Source organism: Labrus bergylta, chromosome 4, assembly GCF_963930695.1.
Source record: "Labrus bergylta chromosome 4, fLabBer1.1, whole genome shotgun sequence".
Lineage (NCBI taxonomy): Eukaryota > Metazoa > Chordata > Actinopteri > Labriformes > Labridae > Labrus > Labrus bergylta.
This window is the reverse complement of record NC_089198.1, coordinates 4,262,248-4,283,185: the sequence shown is the minus strand read 5'-3', so window position 1 is coordinate 4,283,185 and position 20,938 is coordinate 4,262,248. Positions and strand designations below refer to the sequence as shown.

Here is a 20,938-nt window from a genome sequence, read left to right as displayed (position 1 = left end):
ACAGTTGAGGGCTGTCTATCTTGGAGAGGTTACTAGCACATACGTTGACAAGGTAGTTTAAAATCTTATTCCTGAATGTGAAATTAGAATCCAGTGTACGCCATAGATAAAGGCGCCCATGTACTTTGCATACAGTTGAGGGCTGTCTACCTTTGAGAGGTTACTAGCACATATGTTGACGAGGTAGCGTAAAATCATATTCCTGACAGGGAAATTACAATCCAGTATGTCATCAATTTAAAAGCCCATGTACTTTGCATACAGTTGAGGGCTGTCTACCTTGGAGAGGTTACTAGCACATACGTTGACGAAGTAGCTTGACATCTAAATTCTCTAAGCAAAATCAAAAGCCCAACAATACCGTCGTTAAAGAAGCCCATGTGTTTTGCATACAGTTGAGGGATGACTACCTTGGAGAGGTTCCTAGCACATACGTTGACAAGGTAGTTTAAAATCATATTGTAAGTGAAATTAGAATCCAGTGTATGCCATAGATAAAGGCGCCCATGTACTTTGCATACAGTTAATGGGCTGTCTACCTTGGAGAGGTTACTAGCATATATGTGGACAAAGTAGCTTGACATTGTAGTTCTCTAAGGACAATCAAAATTTTAACAATGCCCTTGTTAAAGACGCCCAATTTCCTTGAACTACAAGTAAGGGCTGACCTCCTTGTGGAGATTACTAGCACTGATTTTTCCAAGGCAGCATAAAAACATAATCCTTAAAGTGAAATGAGAATCCACTGTATCATTGGTCACTTGCTGAGTACTGAATAGGAGCCCTTGATCCAGGCGCCAAACCCCTAAAATCTCAGGCACCCTGTGTAGCAGTCCCCTCTGACATCTGTCCATGAATGCATGCCATAGGTCCTCCTGTTACTTGTGTGTAATTCAGGCCTGATGTGTGTGAGAAGCGTGTCTCTAAATGACAGAGTGTAATCACCCGAGGATTAATAAAGGATGTAAAATTTTAAAAAATATCTTAAAAGTCATTAACACACTGCAGTTAAAAGCAGCACACAGAGAGCATTGTCAACAGTGGATAAACTTAAATTTGGTGGGATTAAACGTAAAAAGGTGGAGAAAAGTATAATTCAAAGCGTTAAATAATAAATAAATAACTAGTAATAGAAAATTGCAGACGGAATATACTTAATTTCAGAAGCGCAAACCTTAGTATCTAATTTCTAGGCAAAAATTAAAATTATACAATTACACTCGCTTCGATTTGCTGATATAAGACATCGATAGTATTCCGATGCTGATGTTCAACATTTTATCGCATGCAAGAATGGACCAAAGTTAACTTTAAGATTTAGCTCACAGATAAACAATCCTCTGAAGCTCTACTTACGGGATTTTCACACGTGATCAATAACTCTACTAACGAATCTGGATGCTTCTAAAACAACTTATGAAGACTTTCGTTATCACTCCCTGTTTACCAGCGCAGGGTGGGATGTCTGTGAGTCGCCCTCTGTTCAGGAAAGTCTTAAATCAGAGAGACGGCTGAGGAGTGAGCTCCGCGCAGATGTCCGGATCCTCTTTGGTTTACCTTTGAATCCTCTGTTAAGTTTAATTCGAGAACGCGGCCTTGATCTCTCATTCCCTTGTTACGCAGCAGCATTCCATAGTGCGTCACGATCTGACGCTACGTCACGATCTGACGCTGCGTCACGATCTAACGCTGCAGCCGTGCAGAGAACCCGTCCGCGGTGGTGAGTGATTCCAGGCAGAGAGGGATTAATACTCTTAATCTGAATAATCGGTTATTTATTTGAATTATTTCGTTCACCAAGCCAGTAAGGTAAAGCACATTCTCATGCACTTTAGGCTGCTAAAATAGAATCATGCAAGGCAGGCTATATTAGGTAAGTGTGTGCATCAAACTTTATGTTAGGCTACATGCCACCTTTTGTTGTTGTCGTTGCTTTTTCCAACTCCACTATTAATTTTGAGGGACATTTAAAGTCACAGTTCACATATTATTCCAAATAGAGGTTTATTTTTCTAGATATCATGCAACTTTATTCCCCCACAATTCATCCTGGTATTTGAAACTTTTGGGATATTCACTTCAACACGATTTTTTTCTTGTTTAAGTAACTTTGTAGAACATTTAGATTTCAGATCAGACTAATGGTTAGAGCCCAGTGTACGGAGGCTGTAGTCCTCCAAGCGGGGCGGCCCGGGGTCGAATCTGACCTGTGGCTCCTCTCCTGCATGTCATTCCCCACTCTCTCTCTCTCAGTGGTTTCTGACTTGTCCTATCTCTAAAGGTGTAAAAAAAAAACAAAAAAAACCCTTCCCTCTATGTGGTTTCCATAATGAAAGTCACATGCTATGCATTTCAATTAAAACTGGTTGTTTTGGATAATGTTTCTTTTTATGGAAGGATTACAGACATATGTCGTGATGTAAACGATTCATAAGTGAAATACTGATGGACACTTTACTCATATATGGGTGACCTGCGGTGTAAAAGCACTTTGAGTATTCAGAAGTCTAGAAAAATAACTTGGTTGTATTTTTTTACATGAAAAGAACTGATGAAGTACTCTGAGAAAAGAGAGGATGTTTCATTCTCGTGTTGCATTCAGACCACATGTTTCTCTCTCTGCTGTGTGCAGTGGCAGTCCATCACCATCACTCTGGTGGAGAAGGTGCAGATCATCGCCGTGTTCCTGGGCTCTCTCTTCCTGGTGGCGAGCATCTCCTGGCTCCTGTGGTCGGCTCTTAGCCCGCAGGCCGTGTGGCAGCGCCGCGACGTCCTCTTCCAGATCTGCTACGGCATGTACGGCTTCATGGACCTGGTTTGTGTAGGTGAGCCTGGGACTCGTCGGTGCAAACATGCTGAGATAAACATGACAATTAAATATGTAATTATTTAACAGATGGTTAATATACATGAGGTTAATCCATTTAAAAAAACTGTGTTGATAATTAAATATGACAGTGGTGATTCTAGAGTCCATCAAGGCTCTAAGCAAAACCCAATGGGGGCCCCTCCAGCCAGCGTTCATCGTCCAGATGCTTACTCTTTCTTTTTTTCACTCCCACACAGATAATTCCTCTTCATTTTCCTTCGCTGACCTTTCATTGACAGACTTTGGTTTTCACAGCAAACATGCATGCAGCGTTTAGCAGGGCATGGAGAGGGAGGTCCGATGGGGCCCCCTTAAGCCTGGCTCACACTGCAGGAGTTTTAAAATCCTTCCCCGATTTTTTTAACTTGGGTAACATCACACACATCGGGCGAAATCCTAACAGATCTTCTTCTCCATAATCTCAAACACACTCACACTACAAAATGTGAAAATATTAGCACTTCACAGACTTCAGGATTTTATTAGGATTATCGTGCCAGACGGAGGACGCACCACTTAACGTGACCTCACGTAAACAAATGAGCCGGCAGTTAAATGTGTGATTATTCTGCTTTGTACAGAGAGGGAATCACAGTTAAAAAGTTTTTCAAAAAGTTTTGGGTGAAGAAATGTCTGAGGAGACGAGGACAACATGGGTTATATATTCTTCAGTGAGTGCTGGAGGTCAGATTGTTACTATGAGCATTACAGGTGTCGAGCTCACCTGTGCGGTTTGCTGCCAGTCCCCACTTCTACACTTATCTGGAGGTTAGGATTGGATCTTTATACCACTCACACTACGAGATCATCTGGGCAGATTATCGAGCAGCCTTGAGTCGGGAGGGATTGTTGGGAAGGAGGAATTGGACCTCAAATCTGCCCGAGTATTCTGCAGTCTGAGCCAGGCTTTAGGGAGGTTTCCTACTGTCGTTGCAAAATTTGCACATTTTGAGCCACTGCTGTTGTTTAAAGTTTGTCAACCCTTAGGGGGGTCCCCTATCGGCCTGGGGCCCCAAGCAGGTTGCTGCTTTGCCTGTTGACAAACTGCACCCTTGAAAATAAATAAAGCTTCATGAGATCAAATGAAATGAATTCAAGTCGTACTAAAAAGGTCGTTCCTGACTAAAGAGAAGAGTTTTTCTTATTTGGTCAAAGTTGTTATCATCTTTTTTTTTTTTTTTTTTTTTTTAAAGATTAATTTTTGGGCTTTTGGTGCCTTTTTTTTAAAATTGAGAGACAGGACAGTGGATAGAGTTGGAAATCAGGGAGAGAGAGAGAGTAGGGAATGACAAGCAGGAAACGAGCCACAGATGGGATTCGAACCTGGGCCGCCCGCTTGAAGGACTATAACCTCCACTGCGTCACCAGTACCCCCTTATCATCTTTTAAAAACCTTTATTTTATGTCTGAAATAGAAAAAAGAAGCTCTTTCCCTCTCTATCGAGGTTACGTGAGACACAATCTATAGCACAGACGGAGCTCAGCTTTAGTTCAGTCAGAGCTTACAGCTGCTCTATAAATGCTTCGCCATCATTCACAGACGGCTTCACTTCACTACACTACAAACACCGACTCGTGTTTACACAGGTTGACACGACACCTGTTATACCCTGAGTGTATACATTTTATTTATGGAGAATGATGCACCCAGAAAGTGTAAGTCACTCTGAATTTCAAAGTACCCACATCTGTGTTCCTGAGTCTGTGCATCACATTTGACTGTCCTGAGATTTGTGGTGTATATTTTTTATCATCATCTTCACCCATCGTCATTCATGGGTATTTATTGATATGAAGCCTTCAAGTTGAGCACAGGCTCTTTAATCTCTCTACAAGCCTACATGTCTTTTACTTATTTCAAGGAATTCATGGAGAAGGAAGAAAAAACATGCATGTTGAAGAGAAACAAACAAAAAACACATTTAAAAAAATCGGATTCCAATTATTTCCAGGAGCTTTAAATATCAGTTGGATTAGCATTAAAAAAGTGATCATACCAGTGGATCAAGATGATTTTTTTGTCCTTGTAACAGGTCTGATTGTCCACGAGGGGGCAGCAGTGTACAACGTCTTCATGCGCTGGCGGGCCGTCAACCTCCACTGGGACGTTCAGAGCTACAATAAGGCCAAGGACTTGGAGGAGACGAGCACTGGCCACTCCTCTTTGAACCCCAGGACGCTTTGGTTGCCTTTGGCCACCTTTGGGCCCGGTGGCCCTTTAAACCCCACCCAGCTGAGGTCGCAACCGTGGACCTGCCTCTGCTTGGCCCCATTCTGCCCCGGCTTTGTACCCCGAAACAACCTCAGCCAGGACAGCGACTCAGGAGAGGTGGTGATTCGTGTAACATCCGTGTGACACCAGGCGGTATTTATACAGGGACATAACATCTGATGGTTTGCACAAGGTGGCAACGATCTGAGCTTCTCTGGACCGTTTCCAGTATGAGTTCTTCTTCTTTTGCAGATCTTTTTCTGTTACCAAATGTTTTTCTAAAGAGTTTCTAAAAAGTTGTTTTTGCTGCTCTGAGGCCGGCCCTCAAAAGATCTCAAACAGTTCAGTCAGGTGACAATGTTGCCTTTGTGTTACTCATCTCACATCCTCACCTTACACTCTTTGTTTTCCAGACCACTTTGCAGCAGTCATGTCATGTTAGATCGAACGTAAAGCTGGAAAAAACATGGCGGCAAATCTCAAGCTTGTAGAGTTGGCTTTGTGAGATTTGATATCCCATCAATACATCCATCCAGGTCGCGGGGGGCTGGAGCCGATCCCAGCTGTCATTGGACGAGAGGCGGGGTACTACCTGTACTCTAAACCAGTCAAGATTTGTTGTATGCTGTTAATTGATTGATTGGAGGCAATAAGGCGAGTTTGCTCTTTCAGTTAATTAGTGTCAGTTTTCCATAAACATTGTTTATGTTTGGAACGAACCCTAAACCCTTTTTAAAGAACGGCACATGACATGAATGCAGCAATATGGCCGACATGTATCAAGACTATATCAATGATCTTAACAATATCTCCACATAAACCGCTAAAGCTTCATTTTACAATCCCATTGTTTCCTATTTCTTGGTAATTCACTTTCTAATATGTCTACATAAATGTGAGAAGTTGGATCTATGTTACTCACATCTGTGCTCCGCTTCATTCAATCACTTCCTGATTTTCAGTCTCAACTCATCGTCGAGCTCAGCTCAACATTAATCACATCTCACAGTCTCATCTGACGCAGTCGTCCTGTTTTTAGTAGGGCCCGACCAATATGGATTTTTTTTGGGGCCAATGCCGATATCGATGTTAGGAAGAAAAATCACATACCGATATATCGTCAATATCTTTATTTGATCCCTCTTTGATCTTTAGAGATAGATTGATATAGATATACACATTTTTTGTGTTGATCCCTCGAACGCGGTTTTTAACACACTTGTGGAAAAGATTTATAATGAAGACAAGATGGTCACTCAACTGGAGAGTAACTGTGCATGTCCGTGTATCACCGCTTGATACTCTGGAGAGTGATGATGCTTGTAGTAATCCATATTGCGCCCTCTGCTGGTGAAAGAGAACTGCTAGTGCAATACAAATTGAAACTCAAATTAATTTATATTTGAGTGGTTAATAAATCTATTGGATGAAATTAGCCGATACTGATAGTCACTTGATGTGCTAACATCGGCCGATATTATCGGGTGGTCGGTCAATCGGTCGGGTTCTAGTTTTTAGTTCAATCTTTACTTAGTCAGCCGCAGTTTATTCTGAGCCGTACTTGGATCTTGACATCATGAGGGGATTGATACCAGGATATAAACACTTCAGATATCTAAGCCTCTTCTAGATGGAGTCATGCATCAGTACGATCAATGTGGTAGAAGTGATCAAAGATTTGGATTTATAAAGGATCTTTGTGAAACTGCTCAACTGTTTTATATATAAAACCTTTTCTGTTGGAGGAGCAGACTCTTCCAGAAAGCATCAGACGGAGGAGGATGGTAGAGTGTCAGATAGAATCGCACAAGAAAAAGTAAAACCCTGATGTCAGAAAGACGTTGAAGTTTACGTTTCAACAATGCGGGCAGTAAAAATGGTCATGTTTTAAACCTTTTTTTTAACTTGATCCTCAAGTGATTTGTGCCTGTATAAATACAGCTGTCAAAAAAAACATGTGTTTTGGATGTGTGTTATCCATTGTTTTGAGCTTCCAGGAGCCCCGTGGTGTTTGGGTTGTGGGGTTTCGGGGATGGGGGGGGTTGGTTTTTTGGTATTTTTTATCTATTTATTTTTGGTGCCTTAGGAGGTGGGGCGGCGACGCCTTCAATGAATGCACAGAATGTGACTTTTGCTGTCGGCTGTATTTCTATTTCTTTAGACTGTAACATGGATGTGATGTATAAAGAATATTTATATAAAAAGACAGCAGTGTGGGTCATTTCCTGGATTTCAAATTAAATTTAAGTGCATTCAAAAGCAGACCCAATCGGAGCTGAGGGAGCTCTCTGTCTGACTCTGCTCAACACTCTAGAATATTTCCAGGGGTATTTTCACACCAGCTCACACCAACTCACAGAACTCAGGGTAAAGTAGGGGTGAACAATTTGACCGTTTGAGTTTCACACATGCAGCTTAGCCTGAAAAATGTCTGTGAATAGAGCATGTGAGAAACCTTTGCTTTGTGTTGGTGTTGGTGTCTCCCATGGACAAAGCGGTACTGTATGTCTTAAAATACAAAAGAAACCTTGCACCACTCTGACAGTAAAATGTCACTCACAGAGAATCGCTGCCATTGATTATGTAAAACAAAAAGTTATTATAAACGGAATTAACTGCTGTCAATGTTAACGTCTTTGTTAAGGGGTTAATGGTTAATGAAGTCACACCTTGGGTTAACTATGCCAACCTCTGTGTAGTTAATCACTTCACTTATTCCCCGTAGTCAAAACACACTCTAATCATTTATTTAAGTTTAGAAATGTTAGATAGTAAATGAACTTGTATAGCACTTTTCTGGTCTTCTGACTACTCAAAGCTCTTTTACACTGCAGGTCAAACACATTCACACACTGATGGTAGAGGCTGCTGTGTAAAGTAACTAACTAACACACCCCGTGTCGACCTAGCTTCTTTTTAGCGCCAGCGTCTTAGTCAACGTCTATTGTTTTCAATGAGTAGACAGCGTTTGAAGCTGTGCGTCCACCTGGAGAAAAGACGCAGCTTCTTTTCTTCCGAGCGCTCAAGTTGAAAATCTTTCAACTTTTCAGAAAGGCGCTGTTGACGTCACCGGCGCTCTCTTCTAAATGTATGATATTCCCTTATGACAAAGAAATTATTTGAGCAATTAAGGTAGTCTGTAACTGGTCCATTTGAAACCAATGATGATGTAACCATCTCTGAGACACAGCACACTGACTTCAGTACAGAAAGAATGAGATGAAACTCAAAAAGAGAGAGAGAGCTATTCAAGAAAAAAAACCTGATAGATCAACAGAAAAAGAATATAAAAACAGACGAGCAGATAGTAAGATAAGACAAAGAAAACAAAACAGAAGAAGAAAGTGACATCTGGTGATGTCACTGATGATGTCATTCTGTTTCAGTCCTTGGATTGGTCCATTTGAAAACCAACAAGGATGTAACCATCTCTGAGACACAGCACACTGACTTCAGTACAGAAAGAATAAGATGAAACTGGCGTCATCAGGGCGCTCTGTTCTCCCTCATGCTCCGTCTAACTTTCTTTTTTTTAACCTAAAATATAAATAAAACTAAAAATATCTAAGAATCAGTTTAACATATGAAACTGTTCCATTACATAAAGACAAAGAGTAGAGTGTGTTTTGATGCCTATGCTACATGTTTATTGAAGCAGCTTAGCGTCTGCGACGAGCAACTGTCCTATGTCTGCGTGTAGCAGTGGACCTGCGGGCCCTCCTGCGCCTGCGAACGGGACGAGAATCTCCTCTGCGTCTGCGTGGCATTATCAATAAGTGACCTCTTAGAGGGAGAGGGGTCCTATTTATAACCTCTGATGGCACGCTCTGTGATGTCACTGATGATGTCACAGGTCGTTACTTCTGTGCACTTAATGCGCGACATGGTTGCTCTGACATCATCAGTGACATCATCAGTGACATCATATAACTAACCTGGCAAAGTTATAAATAGGACCCACTGCAGTGAAGATATTTTAGATTAATCAAATCTCTGTTTTTTCCCTCTAGGTTGACTTCTTCTTTCTCAACAGGAATCTGTACCTACACCACGTCTTAACCGTGTCTTAACCGCGTCTTAACCGCGTGTTAACCGCGTGTTAACCGTGTCTTAACCGTGCCTTAACTGCGCCTTAACCGCGTCTTAACCGTGCCTTAACCGCGCCTTAACCGTGTGTTAACCACGCCTTAACCGTGCCTTAACCGCGTCTTAACCGTGCCTTAACCGCGCCTTAACCGCGTCTTAACCGTGCCTTAACCGCGTCTTAACTGCGCCTTACCTGCCCCTTAACCACGTCTTAACCGTGCCTTAACCGCGCCTTAACTGCGCCTTACCTGCCCCTTAACCGCGCCTTAACCGCGCCTTAACCGCGTCTTAACCGCGTCTTAACCGCGCCTTACCTGCCCCTTAACCGCGCCTTAACCGCGTCTTAACCGTGCCTTAACCGCGTCTTAACCGCGCCTTACCTGCCCCTTAACCGCGCCTTAACCGCGCCTTAACCGCGCCTTAACCGCGTCTTAACCGTGCCTTAACCGCGTCTTAACCGTGCCTTAACCGCGTCTTAACTGCGCCTTACCTGCCCCTTAACCGCGTCTTAACCGCGTGTTAACCGCGTCTTAACCGTGCCTTAACTGCGCCTTAACCGCGCCTTAACCGCGTCTTAACTGTGCCTTAACCGCGTCTTAACCGCGCCTTAACCGCGTCTTAACCGCGCCTTAACCGCGCCTTAACCGCACATGAATGTGATGTGAGAAGTTGAAGGAAAAAAAGTGAACATGTATGTAAAAATGTTTACTTGTATAAAAAATCCACTACTTTTCTGTCGTGAATCTGCGCTGCTTGAGTTTTGCAACACATTTTGCGAGATGTCTGTAGAAAAACAAATTTGTACTTGTGGAAAGGCCCCCTCCCCCTCCCTCCTCCCCCCTCCCCTCGCTGTGTGTCTGCATGTGGGGGGAATTGGCCAATCAGAAGTAAGTTTCCAGTGAATGCGGTTTATATATTCACCACAATCACAAACTACAAGATAGTACAACACTTGCATTAACAGTATAAACACTATAACGACTCAAGTTACTTTTAAGAAGAAATGATATAATTTGCAAGGGATTGTGGGATAGGTAGTCCCTTGACTCAGGACAAAAATTATGTACACAGTCTTGTATCTTTGCCCTTTTCTACTATTTGTATATTTCTACAAGTACAAATTTGTTTTATACAAGTTCACTTTTTTTCCTTCAAGTTCTCACATCACATTCTACACGCTCTCCTATTTTGCAACATATCTACCTTCATAATTAACGAGCAGCAGAGACTCAAATCACACCACAGAGGCTTCACGATAAACAGCTCGCGGTTCGCCGACAAAAAAGTTATTTTTTTTCCCTTATAGAGCCCACTCCTTGTTGACGCGAGCGCAAGTTTACAGACGAGCTAACGTATCAGAGTATCATTTACATAACGTTTTTATCGCAGCAGCTCATACAGCGACAGTACGGCAGCTTTCAGTAGCAGCTCACGCTTCATTATGCAGAGGTCTTTGATGTAATATCTGTTGTTACCACGGCAACGATAAACATTCCATGTCTCTCATTTCTGTCACATGGAGCTAGTGGCAGCCCTGCAGTGTTCTGCCCCAGGAAGGCTTCCAGAGAGCTACATGGGGAGAGGGCCTTAACAGTGTCTTAACGTCTTATCGCATGCTAGCTGTCCACACTGCATCTGTTAAATACTGAATTCTCAGCTCTGTAAATTTCAGTACCCCCCCCTGCAAAGAGAATAACATCTAGTGCTTTATACTGAAAGGCTTTGTATTAATTATGAAGGTAGATATGTTGAAAAATAGGAGAGCTTGGTCCTGAAACTCCACGTCTGCTGGTTCAGGCTACCACAGCAATGACATCACTAAGGTGCGGTTAACACGCGGTTAAGGCACGGTTAAGACATGGTTAACACACGGTTAACACGCGGTTAACACGCGGTTAAGTGCGATGTATACTCCTCTACAGAGAAGGGAATACGTGAGGTGAAGAGTTGTAGTTCCAACCTGGCTTTTTCATTTTAATTAAACGCTCTTCAAAAAGAGAGAGAGAGCTATTCAAGAAAAAAAACCTGATAGATCAACAGAAAAAGAATATAAAAACAGACGAGCAGATAGTAAGATAAGACAAAGAAAACAAAACAGAAGAAGAAAGAAGACGCTACAGTGATGCTGGAAACTAACAACATGCTCGCTGCGTGGTCGTCAGATACACCGACAAGTCAACGTTTGAGGGTGAACTGCCCCCTATTTAAAACCTCTGGTGATGTCACTGATGATGTCATTCCGATCCAGTCCTTGGATTGGTCCGTTTGAAAGCCAACAAGGATGTAACCATCTCTGAGACACAGCACACTGACTTCAGTACAGAAAGAATAAGATGAAACTGGCGTCATCAGGGCGCTCTGTTCTCCCTCATGCTCTGTCTAACTTTCTTTTTTTTAACCTAAAATATAAATAAAACTAAAAATATCTAAGAATCAGTTTAACATATGAAACTGTTCCATTACATAAAGACAAAGAGTAGAGTGTGTTTTGATGCCTATGCTACATGTTTATTGAAGCAGCTTAGCGTCTGCGACGAGCAACTGTCCTACGTCTGCGTGTAGCAGTGGACCTGCGGGCCCTCCTGCGCCTGCGAACGGGACGAGAATCTCCTCTGCGTCTGCGTGGCATTATCAATAAGTGACCTCTTAGAGGGAGAGGGGTCCTATTTATAACCTCTGATGGCACGCTCTGTGATGTCACTGATGATGTCACAGGTCGTTACTTCTGTGCACTTAATGCGCGACATGGTTGCTCTGACATCATCAGTGACATCATCAGTGACATCATATAACTAACCTGGCAAAGTTATAAATAGGACCCACTGCAGTGAAGATATTTTAGATTAATCGAATCTGTTTTTTCCCTCTAGGTTGACTTCTTCTTTCTCAACAGGAATCTGTACCTACACCACGTCTTAACCGCGCCTTAACCGCGTCTTAACCGCGCCTTAACCGTGCCTTAACCGCGCCTTAACCGCGTCTTAACCGCGTGTGAACCTCGTGTTAACCGTGTGTTTACCGTGCCTTAACCGCGCCTTAACAGTGTCTTAACGTCTTATCGCATGCTAGCTGTCCACACTGCATCTGTTAAATACTGAATTCTCAGCTCTGTAAATTTCAGTACCCCCCCCTGCAAAGAGAATAACATCTAGTGCTTTATACTGAAGGGCTTTGTATTAATTATGAAGGTAGATATGTTGAAAAATAGGAGAGCTTGGTCCTGAAACTCCACGTCTGCTGGTTCAGGCTACCACAGCAATGACATCACTAAGGTGCGGTTAACACGCGGTTAAGGCACGGTTAAGACATGGTTAACACACGGTTAACACGCGGTTAAGTGCGATGTATACTCCTCTACAGAGAAGGGAATACGTGAGGTTGAAGAGTTGTAGTTCCATCATGGCTTTTTCATTTTAATTAAACGCTCTTCAAAAAGAGAGAGAGAGCTATTCAAGAAAAAAAACCTGATAGATCAACAGAAAAAGAATATAAAAACAGACGAGCAGATAGTAAGATAAGACAAAGAAAACAAAACAGAAGAAGAAAGAAGACGCTACAGTGATGCTGGAAACTAACAACATGCTCGCTGCGTGGTCGTCAGATACACCGACAAGTCAACGTTTGAGGGTGAACTGCCCCCTATTTAAAACCTCTGGTGATGTCACTGATGATGTCATTCCGATCCAGTCCTTGGATTGGTCCGTTTGAAAGCCAACAAGGATGTAACCATCTCTGAGACACAGCACACTGACTTCAGTACAGAAAGAATAAGATGAAACTGGCGTCATCAGGGCGCTCTGTTCTCCCTCATGCTCCGTCTAACTTTCTTTTTTTTAACCTAAAATATAAATAAAACTAAAAATATCTAAGAATCAGTTTAACATATGAAACTGTTCCATTACATAAAGACAAAGAGTAGAGTGTGTTTTGATGCCTATGCTACATGTTTATTGAAGCAGCTTAGCGTCTGCGACGAGCAACTGTCCTATGTCTGCGTGTAGCAGTGGACCTGCGGGCCCTCCTGCGCCTGCGAACGGGACGAGAATCTCCTCTGCGTCTGCGTGGCATTATCAATAAGTGACCTCTTAGAGGGAGAGGGGTCCTATTTATAACCTCTGATGGCACGCTCTGTGATGTCACTGATGATGTCACAGGTCGTTACTTCTGTGCACTTAATGCGCGACATGGTTGCTCTGACATCATCAGTGACATCATCAGTGACATCATATAACTAACCTGGCAAAGTTATAAATAGGACCCACTGCAGTGAAGATATTTTAGATTAATCGAATCTGTTTTTTCCCTCTAGGTTGACTTCTTCTTTCTCAACAGGAATCTGTACCTACACCACGTCTTAACCGCGCCTTAACCGCGTCTTAACCGCGCCTTAACCGTGCCTTAACCGCGCCTTAACCGCGTCTTAACCGCGTGTGAACCTCGTGTTAACCGTGTGTTAACCGTGCCTTAACCGCGCCTTAACCGCGTCTTAACCGCGTGTTAACCGCGCCTTAACCGTGCCTTAACCGCGCCTTAACCGCGTCTTAACCGCGTGTGAACCTCGTGTTAACCGTGTGTTTACCGTGCCTTAACCGCGCCTTAACAGTGTCTTAACGTCTTATCGCATGCTAGCTGTCCACACTGCATCTGTTAAATACTGAATTCTCAGCTCTGTAAATTTCAGTACCCCCCCCTTGCAAAGAGAATAACATCTAGTGCTTTATACTGAAGGGCTTTGTATTAATTATGAAGGTAGATATGTTGAAAAATAGGAGAGCTTGGTCCTGAAACTCCACGTCTGCTGGTTCAGGCTACCACAGCAATGACATCACTAAGGTGCGGTTAACACGCGGTTAAGGCACGGTTAAGACATGGTTAACACACGGTTAACACGCGGTTAAGTGCGATGTATACTCCTCTACAGAGAAGGGAATACGTGAGGTTGAAGAGTTGTAGTTCCATCATGGCTTTTTCATTTTAATTAAACGCTCTTCAAAAAGAGAGAGCGAGCTATTCAAGAAAAAAAACCTGATAGATCAACAGAAAAAGAATATAAAAACAGACGAGCAGATAGTAAGATAAGACAAAGAAAACAAAACAGAAGAAGAAAGAAGACGCTACAGTGATGCTGGAAACTAACAACATGCTCGCTGCGTGGTCGTCAGATACACCGACAAGTCAACGTTTGAGGGTGAACTGCCCCCTATTTAAAACCTCTGGTGATGTCACTGATGATGTCATTCCGATCCAGTCCTTGGATTGGTCCGTTTGAAAGCCAACAAGGATGTAACCATCTCTGAGACACAGCACACTGACTTCAGTACAGAAAGAATAGGATGAGACTGGCGTCATCAGGGCGCTCTGTTCTCCCTCATGCTCCGTCTAACTTTCTTTTTTTTAACCTAAAATATAAATAAAACTAAAAATATCTAAGAATCAGTTTAACATATGAAACTGTTCCATTACATAAAGACAAAGAGTAGAGTGTGTTTTGATGCCTATGCTACATGTTTATTGAAGCAGCTTAGCGTCTGCGACGAGCAACTGTCCTATGTCTGCGTGTAGCAGTGGACCTGCGGGCCCTCCTGCGCCTGCGAACGGGGCGAGAATCTCCTCTGCGTCTGCGTGGCATTATCAATAAGTGACCTCTTAGAGGGAGAGGGGTCCTATTTATAACCTCTGATGGCACGCTCTGTGATGTCACTGATGATGTCACAGGTCGTTACTTCTGTGCACTTAATGCGCGACATGGTTGCTCTGACATCATCAGTGACATCATCAGTGACATCATATAACTAACCTGGCAAAGTTATAAATAGGACCCGCAGCAGTGAAGATATTTTAGATTAATCGAATCTGTTTTTTCCCTCTAGGTTGACTTCTTCTTTCTCAACAGGAATCTGTACCTACACCACGTCTTAACCGCGTGTTAACCGCGTCTTAACCGCGTCTTAACCGCGTCTCATTATGCAGAGGTCTTTGATGTAATATCTGTTGTTACCACGGCAACGATAAACATTCCATGTCTCTCATTTCTGTCACATGGAGCTAGTGGCAGCCCTGCAGTGTTCTGCCCCAGGAAGGCTTCCAGAGAGCTACATGGGGAGAGGGGCCTCTAAGAGACAGCTAAAGTGGATTTGATTGTCGTTCACTATGACGCACTACGACATCACATGATCCATTTTTGTGGGCTGATTGGTCCTGAAACTCCACGTCTGCTGGTTCAGGCTACCACAGCAATGACATCACTATCACCACTATCACTATAACCGTGCCTTAACCGCGCCTTAACCGTGCCTTAACCGCACCTTAACCACGTCTTAACCGCGTGTGAACCTCGTGTTAACCGTGTGTTAACCGTGCCTTAACCGCGCCTTAACAGTGTCTTAACGTCTTATCGCATGCTAGCTGTCCACACTGCATCTGTTAAATACTGAATTCTCAGCTCTGTAAATTTCAGTACCCCCCCCTGCAAAGAGAATAACATCTAGTGCTTTATACTGAAGGGCTTTGTATTAATTATGAAGGTAGATATGTTGAAAAATAGGAGAGCTTGGTCCTGAAACTCCACGTCTGCTGGTTCAGGCTACCACAGCAATGACATCAATAAGGTGCGGTTAACACGCGGTTAAGGCACGGTTAAGACATGGTTAACACACGGTTAACACGCGGTTAAGTGCGATGTATACTCCTCTACAGAGAAGGGAATACGTGAGGTGAAGAGTTGTAGTTCCATCATGGCTTTTTCATTTTAATTAAACGCTCTTCAAAAAGAGAGAGAGAGCTATTCAAGAATAAAAACCTGATAGATCAACAGAAAAAGAATATAAAAACAGACGAGCAGATAGTAAGATAAGACAAAGAAAACAAAACAGAAGAAGAAAGAAGACGCTACAGTGATGCTGGAAACTAACAACATGCTCGCTGCGTGGTCGTCAGATACACCGACAAGTCAACGTTTGAGGGTGAACTGCCCCCTATTTAAAACCTCTGGTGATGTCACTGATGATGTCATTCCGATCCAGTCCTTGGATTGGTCCGTTTGAAAGCCAACAAGGATGTAACCATCTCTGAGACACAGCACACTGACTTCAGTACAGAAAGAATAAGATGAAACTGGCGTCATCAGGGCGCTCTGTTCTCCCTCATGCTCCGTCTAACTTTCTTTTTTTTAACCTAAAATATAAATAAAACTAAAAATATCTAAGAATCAGTTTAACATATGAAACTGTTCCATTACATAAAGACAAAGAGTAGAGTGTGTTTTGATGCCTATGCTACATGTTTATTGAAGCAGCTTAGCGTCTGCGACGAGCAACTGTCCTACGTCTGCGTGTAGCAGTGGACCTGCGGGCCCTCCTGCGCCTGCGAACGGGGCGAGAATCTCCTCTGCGTCTGCGTGGTATTATCAATAAGTGACCTCTTAGAGGGAGAGGGGTCCTATTTATAACCTCTGATGGCACGCTCTGTGATGTCACTGATGATGTCACAATCAGGTGGTTTGTCTCTTTGCTGATCTTAGTTCTCTAATGAAAAATCTCATCCTGCTGACTTTAAAGGTCACATATCCTCCTCCTCTTCTTCAGTTTAAATAAGTCTCAGAGCTCCTCAAAACATGTGTGTGAAGTTTCTTGTTCTAAATCCACTCTGATCCTGTATTTGATCATGTCTTTAAACCCCTCTATTTCAGCCCTGCTCAGAACAGGCTGTTTCTGTGTCTGTACCTTTAAATAAAGTAAATGAGCTGTGTCTGACCACGCCCCCTCTCTCGAAGGGCTTGGGTGTACTCGGGCTTTCTCGCTACATGTCCTATTGTTTACGGTGAGAAGACATCACAAAGGGCAGTCGCCCCTCCCCCAGGTGGGTGACACTCCCACAGCTAGGTGTTTGTTCTGCCCTCTGAGTTTGCCTTCTCACCGTAAACAATAGGACATGGAGCGAGAAAGCTACAAGCTACATGGAGCAGGCGGAAGACAAAGAGAATGGACTATTCTCATCATTGGGGGGGTTTGTAGACAGACTAGAGACACATGAAGGTTGTTTGATAGCTGCTGCAGTCCAGAAAGGAACTGAAATTGAGAATAGAACTTAGCACATTCCATCATGGGATTGTTTGTAATACCACAAACAAAATTCAGTCAGATGGATTAAAAAGAATTCAAAATATAAAACATCGACTTTTGCTTCAGTTGGTTGAAATAGTCTAAAATAAGACAGAAAAATGTTGATGTGAAAGCACTTTCAGACCAAATATGTCACCATTTATTGTTAGAATCATCTTTTCAGTACATAACAGCTGATACAGATTAAAAAATAACTCAATACCAGTATGATGTTAAAGGTCCATGATCAGTCAGATGGTTACGCAGAGAAAAATACAGCAAGATTTATGTTTGAGAAAAAGGCAGTGTGGTCATCATAAATGTGAGAAAAAAATAGAAGGAAGTATAAAATGTACAGCCACGTGAGTATATAATATTTATAGATAACATTGCACATTATACCAAAAAAAACGAAAAAAAACAAGGAACCACACATGAAGAAGAAAACAAGTGTACACAATATACAATAAGGCACTATGGGAGAGACCTGCACACGCGTCTTTGGATGGATCTGCCGCCTGCGGCGCTCCAGCGAAATGTTGTAGGAATGTTACACTGTGAAGAGTCCAGCTGAGCACGCCATTCACACTAACATCTGACCAACCCTGCACGCCATTCACACTAACATCTGACCAACCCTGCAAAATCTAAACAGGTCATTCAAATTAAGTTTTAATCAATGCAGTCAGAGTAAACTCAAGGGGCGTGTCGATATGATTGAGGCTCAGTGATGATTTTTTTTTTAAATCTTTGGTCGTATTTTGTGGATTTGTAAGTGCTCAGTAACTCGGAGGTCATTATTGAACCTCCCCCTCTCGCTCGCCTCTTTCCTGAATATTTCCAGCTGTTTTCTCACATCGGTTTACCCGCTGACTTCACACTGACATTCGACAAGGGAGGCTGTCAGGAAAAGTTCAGGTGAAGTCGGAGTGAAAAATGTGTCTGTTTGCGTTCACACATGCAGCTCACCCTGAAAATTTCAGGAGGTTTTCATGAGTTTTATGCATGTCTGAAAACACCATAAGATTGCTACCAGACCTGTCTGACAGCGTTACAGAAGAAGGGGTCAAAGAAAGAAGAAAGAGCCGTCTTAGATAAAAGTTTTTTGTTTTTTTTTTCAACCAGAGAAAGCTACATCAGGGGCGCAGGTAGCCTGGAGGTTTGTGCGCACACCTCAAGTTTTCTAATCTGATTTGTGGCTCCTTTCCTGCATGTCACTCCCCATTCTCTCTCTCTCTCTCTCTCCCTGGTTTCTGACTCTGTCCTGTCTCTAAATAAAAGCATAAAGAACTCAAAAATAACCCTACAAAAAGGTAAAAAGCTACGCAGACTCCATTGACAAAAACACTCATTTTACTCTTCAAATAACCCCACCAGAGTTCAGCTTGAATGGCCTGCTGGGCTGGACAGATCGAGCAGTGTAAAAGTACATCGGTAGTTAAAGGGAACACGGGAGCACCTTTCAGATTGTGGTTACACGGGAACGAGAGTGGCGTCGACAACAACGACGACAACAACAAGCGTGACTTCACTTGAGTTTGTCCTGCTTTACTTTAAAACAGGCACTTGAGTGACCTTCTTTATCATCGGCAAATCAATCAAAAAACAATCAATTATTACACACTTGAAATGCAGACGCAAGTTATTTACAGCGAGCACATCATCCTGGAGAAGGTTTGTGTAGACATCCCAGAGTTTGATCAAAGCAGAGGAAAAGGCTCGTAGGCTGCAGTTTTCTTTTTCTGTTTTCTGGGTTTTTTTTTCTTTATACATTCGACAAGCTTGTAGGCACACTCTTCTAAAAACTTACACTCACACATGTACACACACACACACTCGAACAAAACCCTCAGTAACAAACCTGCATCAACAGTCCTTGTAGTGCCACAGCACGTCAGCATCAGGAGGAAATGAACAGTCTTAATTTCAAAACAAGACACATCCACATGTTATACTGACGAGTAAAAAACAGCTGGATTTCTTTGGTCTGAGAAACATAAAAAAAAAAAAAAAAAAAAAAAAAAAGAAGTGACATCTGCTCGTTTTAGTACTTTGCTGCTTCAAGAGTCTGGAAGATGAGAGGAGGAAACGTTTCCTGCCATGTTTGTTTTATCGTCCTTTTTTAGCTGGATCGGTAGAAATATTTTCCAAAGTTGAGAATCAGGTACTCAGGTTGTTCAGGTACTTTGGACCCGACCAGGTGTATGTACGTACGAGGAGACCTGAGACCCTGGAGGTGTTTCATCCTTTACGTTAACCTGGTTATTAAATCTGCTGCAAATATGTTCTCCTGCTAAAAAACACCTCACCCTTATTATTGTATACAAAGTACAATAATTAGGGCTGTCAGATTATTTCTGTCTTTCCACATTCCCCGTTTAAATCGTCAATCGCGATTGATCACATATTTTAAATTCCATTATTTTCTGTTAAGCTCGGGGTTATTTACCTCCAGTTTTGATACCAACCTGCTTTTATTTTGAAAGAAAAAGGAACTCCTAGTCGAGCGAGGGTAACGACATTAACTTAAGGAACTCCTTATGAAACATAAAGTAACAGCTGAAGAGGTCGGTTAAAGTCAAATGTTTGATGTAATAATTTGTCACTTAGCTGTCTAAGAGTTTTTTTTTTTTCAGGGAAATGAGACATTTAAAGGCGCAGTGGTGTTTCACACAACGGGAGGCGTCGTCCATATTTATACAAAGTTCCTGGTTTGGTCAGTTGTCAATTTTCTTGAGCTTCTTTTTCTAATTAGTAAAGAAAGTAGCACTCTTTTACTTTTAAAACTTGCTGAATCAGCTTCATCAAGTCGTTCCCCCTCCGCCCAGTTGAACTCTTGTCATCTGGTTCTATAACAGCCTACTGAGTTTCTCTCAGGTACAGGTACCTGGTCAGGTCCCCCCCCCCCCCCCCCCGACCCCGAAGACCTCCACATCAAACATCTGTGGCCATCAGCATCCAGTAGTTTTGGACACAGTTTTATCCATAAACTGTCTTCCATTACAGCGGGGACATTTCTCCTTTGAGGCTGAAGAAACGTTCCCAAAGCGCATCCTTCCAGCTCCAAATGATTGCACGCCAGTTCATGGTTCCGATCCCTCCTGTGTGGCTGTTTAGTGTTTTGGAATAAAACCACTCCATAATAAAAAAATATATAGAGCAAGTTCAAATTAAGAGCATCGCGGGTTTGTCTGCAGCATTCATAGTCAGTCTGAAATGTCAAAAGTCAAAGCTCCAGAGCGGCGAGGACTGACGGGTGGGCGGGTGCACTCGACCCTCTGGGACACTCCTGTGCGTTCACCAGGCGCTACACTGGCTGCCGTGGCTGCTGACGGACTGACAGTTGCTGTAGCGTTTCTTGACGATCATGCTGATGTAGGCCTTCATCAGCTTGGCGATGTCCATGACCTGCAGAGAAGAGAGAGAGAGAGAGAGAGAGAGAGAGAGAGAGAGAGAGAGAGAGAGAGAGAGAGAGAGAGAGAGAGAGAGAGAGAGAGAGAGACGGAGGTTTACACAGCTCATGATGTCACCACATTCATTTATAAAAAGAATATGTCGGCAACCAAGTTGGATACTTCATGTTAGAAAACGATGAAATCAAAAAAACATCAGAAATTCAGATTTGGGTGCCGATAATAACAGATGTTCATATTTCTGCAGTGGCTGGGAAGT

At 42.8% G+C, this 20,938-nt stretch overlaps 2 protein-coding genes across 2 annotated transcripts in view; one reads left to right on the top strand and one right to left on the bottom strand.

The window, feature by feature from the left end:
• Positions 1 to 7,297, top strand: part of marchf11 (membrane-associated ring finger (C3HC4) 11) — a 30,557-nt gene extending 23,260 nt beyond the window's left edge. The window contains exons 3-4 of the mRNA XM_020656654.3: positions 2,633 to 2,825; positions 4,903 to 7,297. Coding sequence (XP_020512310.2) covers positions 2,633 to 2,825; positions 4,903 to 5,225 — 516 coding nt within the window. The 3' untranslated portion in view covers positions 5,226 to 7,297. The remainder of the gene's footprint in view (positions 1 to 2,632; positions 2,826 to 4,902) is intronic.
• Positions 7,298 to 17,400: 10,103 nt separating this feature from the next.
• The window catches only part of myo10 (myosin X), a 116,719-nt gene continuing 113,181 nt past the window's right edge, over positions 17,401 to 20,938 (bottom strand). The window contains exon 41 of the mRNA XM_065953533.1: positions 17,401 to 20,674. Within this exon, the coding sequence (XP_065809605.1) occupies positions 20,564 to 20,674 (111 nt within the window). The 3' untranslated portion in view covers positions 17,401 to 20,563. The remainder of the gene's footprint in view (positions 20,675 to 20,938) is intronic.